Source organism: Thalia democratica, chromosome 4, assembly GCF_965202585.1.
Source record: "Thalia democratica chromosome 4, ktThaDemo2.hap1.1, whole genome shotgun sequence".
Taxonomy (NCBI): domain Eukaryota; kingdom Metazoa; phylum Chordata; class Thaliacea; order Salpida; family Salpidae; genus Thalia; species Thalia democratica.
The window spans coordinates 14,026,550-14,034,084 of NC_139168.1; the positions used below are offsets into that span (position 1 = coordinate 14,026,550).

The window sequence follows — 7,535 nt, forward strand, 5'->3', positions numbered from 1 at the left end:
TTTATAAAAAGTAATGATTTGTATGCAATACTTCAATTCAGAAAAGAGTACTAAATATTTGTAAAACATGTTTATAAAGAAATCTGTTAAATTATACAAGTTTTAGTACTATTCTTAAAACTTAATTTTACATGTTTTGTGTGTCTAAGCGTTATTTAAAGTAACTTGCAAGTCTAAACTATCAAAACATTTGTTTGGAACAAATTTACTTTCAGTGTTAAAATACGATGATGGCATGATTTATTGAGATTGCCAAATTTAAGCAAATACCGATTTTTAATGTAATTGATGTAAGTTTGATTTTGTTGTTTGCTTTAACAATAAATTCAGTGTTTTTTCTTGTTGCTGAAAATAAACGCGGTAAGCTTAACTGGTATTACGAGAAATTATATTCGTAATATTTACTTTACCTTGAAAGTTTACTTATACTTATAAAATGGTTAGCTTACAACTAGAACTAAAATCTAGACAGTTGGTTTTTTTTTTGTAATAATTGCAAGCCAGAAATTATAATTTTTCGAACTATATCATCAAAACAAAATATTTAGAAAAAAGAAAAAGCTTTTTTATACAAAAAGAATGAATAAATGTTCGAGTTTATTTTCATGCTCACTTATAAGTTTTATAACTACCTATTTAGCAATTATTTTTGAATACAACTTTTTAAAAGATTGTTATAGCTTCGATTCTTACTAAAAGTGTAAATATTACATCTCAACAAAAGCAAACGTACATTATAATACCGTAAAAAACTGTTCTAATTAAAGTTATTTTTGTCATAATTTGTATGAAAATCATTAATCTGTCACTACATAAATTAAACAAACGTTGTTCCTATCTAAAACTGTTTTTAATTTTATCTTGTTATAAAAATATTATATCAAAATCTAAATAGGCTTATATTTAAGAATTAAATATTTTGTTTACTGCAAAAGCTTCCTTTTATTACTAGTTATACTTAATGTTCTACCTATAGATAAGCAAAACTAAGAAAATATTTAATACGACAGCTACGTAATTTTTGATTTTTAAGATACAGACTCTTTTTTAACTTTAGTTATTAATTTCTAAAAAGTAAAATACGTAAGAATTAAAAATTGCTATTAAAATTGTTGAAATTTTGACAATAAATAAAAGAACTACAACCTTTGTTTAAAAATTATAAAAAAATTATTTTTTTAAGACAGAAAGTGAACAGTTTAATACGATATCACGATATTTAAAAAGTCGTTTAACACTTTGTAACAAAGATTTTCTAATTTACTTAACCAGCAAATAACTAAAAAATTTAAAACTTTTACAATAGTATACTGTGTTAAAGACACTGTTATTTCCTTTCTTTATAATTTAAAAAATATAAAATTTAACGTGTCTTGAACTAAAATATAAAGTTGTGAAGAACTTTTAAAAGTAAAAAGTTGTAAACTTAGTGACATTATAGTTGAGTAAAAATTATTCAAACAGAAAAACACAGTAGAAAATACTAATCATTAGTTTCGAATACGATTTAAATAGTCTAACGTGTTTATTCTAAATATTATTTTTGTTTACTAATCAAAGGCTTATTTATACATGCTAGAGATAATTCAATTGAATTGAATACAATCATTAAACTATTAATACACAACATATTTTTATTAACTTTATTTTAGTAGTTTATTATGAACTTCTTGTAAAAGTAGACAGTATAATTTTAATTGTAAATTAACTACTTTCAGAGTTGAATAAACGCTTAAGTTGATAAATATTAGAAGTATTCGAAATAGTAAACAAGTTTTAAAAATAAGTTTTATTAATTATTTTACGTTTAAAAATTTCACTGGATCCTTTGAATTTTGTTGTTAATTTACTCTTGAACCTATCATTATAATTGTTTGTTTTTCATGTCTAACAAATAAAAAATTAAACATACGAGAGATTTTTTATTTATTTTTAATCTTTTGTCGGTAATTATAAGTTCTATCAGACTAAACAAACATGAAAATATTTATATCAAAATGCCTTAGAAGTGTTCTGGCAAAATTCTTTTTTTTGGAAAACAGGTATAGTCAACTTCTTAATATTAAAATATATTCGTAATGCAAATCAACAGATTTCATAAAACTTCAAAAAAATTTGTATTCAAATAAACATTCAACTATATATAAAATTAAATAATTACTTGATGCTACACACGTTTTAAGAATGCATTTTTGAATTTTATAAGTGATCAAAGTTTTGTTTGTTTTATTAAAACTATCAAACTGTTGAACCCTTGTAAAATTGCTTTATTTCGTTTTACAGCCCTGTTACTAATGTTTGTGTTACTTATCGGTTTTAAATGAAGTAAAACGGTATGTTATAATTTAAGTTTTTATAATTGGTATAGAATTTTAAGTATTTGTTTAAAGTAATAAAAAACTGAATGATAACATTTATTGTGTGCTGCAAAATAAAAACAGTTAAGAACAAGAAAAAAAAATGAAAAAAAAAACAAAGGCAAACTTATTTCATTACACAGAACTACTAACAAATATATTGTAAAAAAATATTTAGAAGTTGTACTTCTTGAAGATAAAAATGTTTTCAACTAAAGATATGTTAACGCCTTTAATTTTAGAATGTAGTTAAACTAATGAAAAAGATGAATGTATTAAAAATACTTTGAATAAACTCTTTAAATTATAATACTAATGTGAAAAAATATATTGTAGTAAAACATTTTTCTTTTAAGTTCTTACACAACAATATAATAACTCATTCTCAAAATGTTAATTTTGCAAAAAAAAGTTCAAACTAAAAGGCAAGTAGTAAAATAAAAAATTTGAAAATCTAAAGCAATATTTATTTGAAAAAATTAAAACTATTTGTTTTTTATTTGTAATAGTATGACGTGTTGTCCCACAAACAACTCGTATATCCGATTGATGACGTCATGGCGGAAACGCAAACCTCACGCGTAACTCCGAGACAATGAAAGAACGTTCTGACACTAAAAATGAAAAAAATATTAAAATGTTGATGAAGTTAAAAACAAAACAAAGATTTAACAATTATTAAAAAACAAACAAGATAGTCGAAAATTATCCAAGCAAACCAAAAATACTCCGAATGTTTGAACTTGAACGTTCACAATAAAAATACAGTTTAAATTAAAGAATATTTTTTTATTATAACTCACATGAACTTTTTCTTCTTATTCTGTGCGTCCGTTGTTTTTTCTCTCAGAACAAATTTTCTCGCGCCTCTACAGTACAAACGCATATACTCCTCCCAAGTGAAACTATTTGGATCAAAGTTGAACGTCTGGAAAATAGTATGTTTATGAAATTGATTTAAATAATTTTAACAGAAGAACAAAAAAGGTTTAAATAATATTAAAAACGAAATTGAACGTCTTAAAACAGTTAGATTTATCAACTTAATATAAAAAAGTATTAACAGAAGAATAAACAAAAGGTTTACATTATGAAGTAATCTTAACAACATAAATGTATTATAGAAAATAGTAGAAAAAGATATAGTAATATAAAAGTATTGAATTATTATTTTTATTAAAAAATAATAATTCAATACTTAAGTAAAACAACAAACTTTTTGATCTTTTTCGTTCAAGGACATCAGTAAATTTTTTGATTTTTTCCACTGAAAATCGTGGCAATACATGAAGAAAGGCTCCATAACTTCCATACCAGCCCGCAACTTTTTGTATATCATAACAGCTCTGAAATATATATAGTTTTGGTCACAAATAATAAAAAAAGACAGTTACCGTTTTAAAACAAATTTTTTTTTTTATTTCATTATGTCTCTAAAAGTATAATTTTTGATAAAAAAAGAAATATCCAAAAAGATCTTTTGTATATCATAACTCTAAAAATAGGGTTTTGGTTACAGTTATTCTGGGAATAAATTTAGTATTTATACAAAATGCTTTGTGCATCATACGAGCTCTAATAATGCTTAAATTATAATTTATGATCATTTAGTATTAAGAAATAGTTTTTTATTATAGTGTTGCCTACGAAAGAGAAAAAAAAAACTATAGTCTAACATTTTAAACTACATTTCATGATCGGTAGTTAATCAAGAAAATACTCTGAATGATATTCTGCTACAATAAAACTTTTATACTATGTACAACATTACTCAAAAAAATTCAAACTATGTTTTTACAATGAACAAAAATTTTTACATCAATTACCTTGGTGTTTGTCCGCTTAAACGAGCCAAGATGTCGACTATGAAGCTGGGAATGTATTCTTTGAAGAATGACCTCACTTCGTATAATTTCTTGTTGTAAGTCACGCTCGTGTTGTGGGGTGCTATCATGTCCGCAGGCTCCTTTTTACCCCAAATTTGTAGACCATCGACTAAAATATACGTTTAAAGTAAAATTTGTAGAACTACTTGTTTAGATATTTAGTTGCTTTAAATTAATTCTGATATACAGTGGCCAATACTTAGTTATCGAAGTAAAAGAACTATATTTGTTGTTAATATATATTTTATACTTTAGTGCGTAACAATGGTATCATTATGTTTATTATTGAACAATTAGTATAATAGCTTAACTATTTTGGGGCTTTAGAAGTAAGAGAAAAGAAAAAGTTTATAGAAGTATTTAAGTAACGAAACATAGATTGAAACTTAGTTGAGAAGTTAAATTAAATTCTATAGTGAAATGTTTCTTGAATAAAGTATAGCTTATATGCAAAGTTTTTTTATAAAGTTTTTACAACTTTTAAAGACCCATAACCTGTTGAATTTTTTGTAAGAATGAAATTACCTATTTGCTGAACTTATTTAAAAATATTTTAGTTTTTTCAGAAAATAAACATTCATTATTTAAGAATATTATGTTATTAAGAATCGTTAACTTGATTATGTGTTTTTTATTAAAATATACTTACCTATATGCTGAATTGGAAAAGGGTTTTGTGCGCAGGTGGTGATGTGATAGCAAGGAACTTGTTTTGATTCTTCAACAAATCTTTCAGCAGGTGAATCCGTATCTGTGAGAACAAAAGCAGATGTATAAAACATGTTTAAAAACTTTTTAAAACTTAAAATTTGTGGAAAAAATGCACGTTTTTAGTTGTAGTAAAAATATATTTTAATTTTTAGCTTATTCTACTGTCTGAAAGTTTTCTTTTATTTTCTTCTAATCTAGCTAAATAAAAGCAAAAGCGTCTTAATATTTTATAATAATAGTTGAAACCCGCTCATTTTTTGTTTTTCATAATGTTTACTTCTTTTTATGCTGACTTATAAGCTGTCTAAGTAAAACAGATGCAAAAAATTTTATACTTTATAAAATTTATAGAGGTTGTTTTTGTGTTTGTTTCTTTACTTATGTATATTTTTACCTGATAAAACAGAAGAGTCAGATTCTTCTGAGGACGTTGATTCGTGAGAAGAGTATCCTTCGGAGCTGATCTCATCCATGGAAGAAGATTGCAATCCCAATCTCAATCCGAGCTTCGACCTGTTAATAATGGTAATTATTTTAAAAAGAGAATTGTTCTGATTTTAAAAGGTTTATCTTTTTATCTTTTAGTTTCAAATGTATCTGAGGACAGTTGGCTTTGTAAAAGATTAAAAGTTACAAGAACAACAAACTTGCAAAATATTATAGAAATATTTTAAAAACGAGCTCAAAAATTAATACCAAGTGCTTACGTAAAAATTACTTTACTATTTTTTTTACTCGGTATTAAGCAAAATACTCATCAAAATAAACCTCTTTTGGTTGTTGGCATCAACAGCGGTCTTCATCGCCGCAACAATGCACCCGTTCACGACGAAGTCAACCGGAACGAGATCGGCGTTTATCTGATTGTCGGCGTTGGCCAGCTTGCAAATTCCCTTCAAGTTGGCGGCGACGAAGGCAGTTGGCCCGTACACGTTGGTGATCCACCCTTGGTGGGGTTCCAGCAAGGAGGGGGTTATCATGCCGGGTCTAACGATACAGCAGGGGATTCCCCCACACTCGTTCATAATTGCCTCCTCCGCCCAAGCTTTCGTCAGTGTGTAAGTGTTCGGCCTGTTTGGTTGTTCTTAATTTAATTATATTTATATACATGTTTATTCATATTTCGTCACAATGTATGTGTTCGGCCTGTATGGCTTAAATAGGTTTTGATGTTTTCTGAATTTTAGTGTAATCGTTAACTTTTTTACTCAAACTAGTAATTTAAATATAGTTATTAATGTTTCAATGAAATTTTTAAAACATCTAACGAAAAAAAAAAATATATATAAATTGAAGTACTATTAAATAAATACTAATAAAATAAACAATAAAACTCACAATCCGTCTAATAATTGTGGCAGCATTCCAGCGAGTTGCTCGTCGTTCAAAAACTTCAAAGACTTTTCAAAATTCCTGTAGTCGACGTTTCTCCTGTATATTTTCTCCTCTACGACGTCACAGTGGTTGTGCGAGTTGACAAAGGCGGTGCTGACGTGAACAAACGATTCTAAATGGCGACATCTGGCGAGCAGTTTCACGATTCTCCTCGTGCACTGAACGTTCATCTCAAACGCTATCCTGTTTAAAGGTAAGAATTTTTATATTAAGATATTGTTTTGTTATTTGATGGAGGACTGATCGTTCGTCTATCTTGTTTGAAATTATAATTTATTGTGAATAACTAAAAAAAAATTATTTTAATGTTATATTACTACTCAAGCTATGTGGTGTTGTTATTAAAAAGTAATATTGATTATAATTAAAATTAGCATTAGGCCATGCTTAAGTTTTGAATTAATACTTTCTAACTGTTTTATTTCATAAATAGTAATAAATAATGATAAAAAGCTATAAACTATAAAAAATAAATAAAAAACTAACAAAAAAATTACCAAGTTATTTCAATAAAATACCTGATAATTTCGTTGAATTTTAACGTTGCAGCGCAGTGAATGAAAACGTTGACTTCGTTTCTCAACAATCTTCTCGACTGTCGGCTCAACCCGAGATCTTTCGCCTCCAAATCGCAGCTGACAAATGCAAGTTTGTCCATGAAGCTCGGGTGAACTTTCTTAACTCGATCGAAGCACTGTATGAGAATTCAAAACTTAGATATTTGCGGGAATAGAAAGGTACAATTTTCAAAAACAGCTGTCTGTTTGTTAAATTAAATAGCTTTTAAAAACAAGGTAAGCAATTTATGTTCAAGCATAATAATTCTGTTCTGAAAAAAAAAATATTTCTAAAAAAATCTTTGTTATTTCCTGTTGTTTATTTTATTTATCAATTTTGTTTCTTTTGAAGTATTTTGTTTTCGTCAGCAACAACTTTAAAACAAACTTACAGGTTTATCAGCGAGAGACTTGAGACGATCTTCGGGAGTCACTCCCCTCTTGTTCCTGATCAGCAAGATTATCTTCTCCACATCCGGGCAGCTGTACAGCAGCTTCTCAATAATCCCCTGACCCAGGAATCCGGTGCCACCCGTCAGCGCCACGGTTTTTCCCGCGTAAAATTCAGCGGTTGGCTGGTACTGGGGTGTCTGTTGGTTCTGTTTGAAGTTATTGTTAATAGGTAACAT

At 27.2% G+C, this 7,535-nt stretch overlaps 1 protein-coding gene across 1 annotated transcript; it reads right to left on the bottom strand.

Moving 5' to 3' along the window:
* Positions 1 to 2,853: 2,853 nt before the first annotated feature.
* LOC145833051 (fatty acyl-CoA reductase 1-like) lies at positions 2,854 to 7,535 on the bottom strand. Its single transcript, XM_082940251.1, has 10 exons — positions 7,299 to 7,535; positions 6,868 to 7,043; positions 6,293 to 6,532; positions 5,723 to 6,025; positions 5,349 to 5,467; positions 4,893 to 4,994; positions 4,184 to 4,352; positions 3,574 to 3,703; positions 3,161 to 3,285; positions 2,854 to 2,971 (listed from the first exon to the last, which is right to left on the bottom strand). Exons 1-10 carry the CDS (start codon positions 7,533 to 7,535, stop codon positions 2,854 to 2,856), a joined length of 1,719 nt encoding a protein of 572 aa, XP_082796377.1.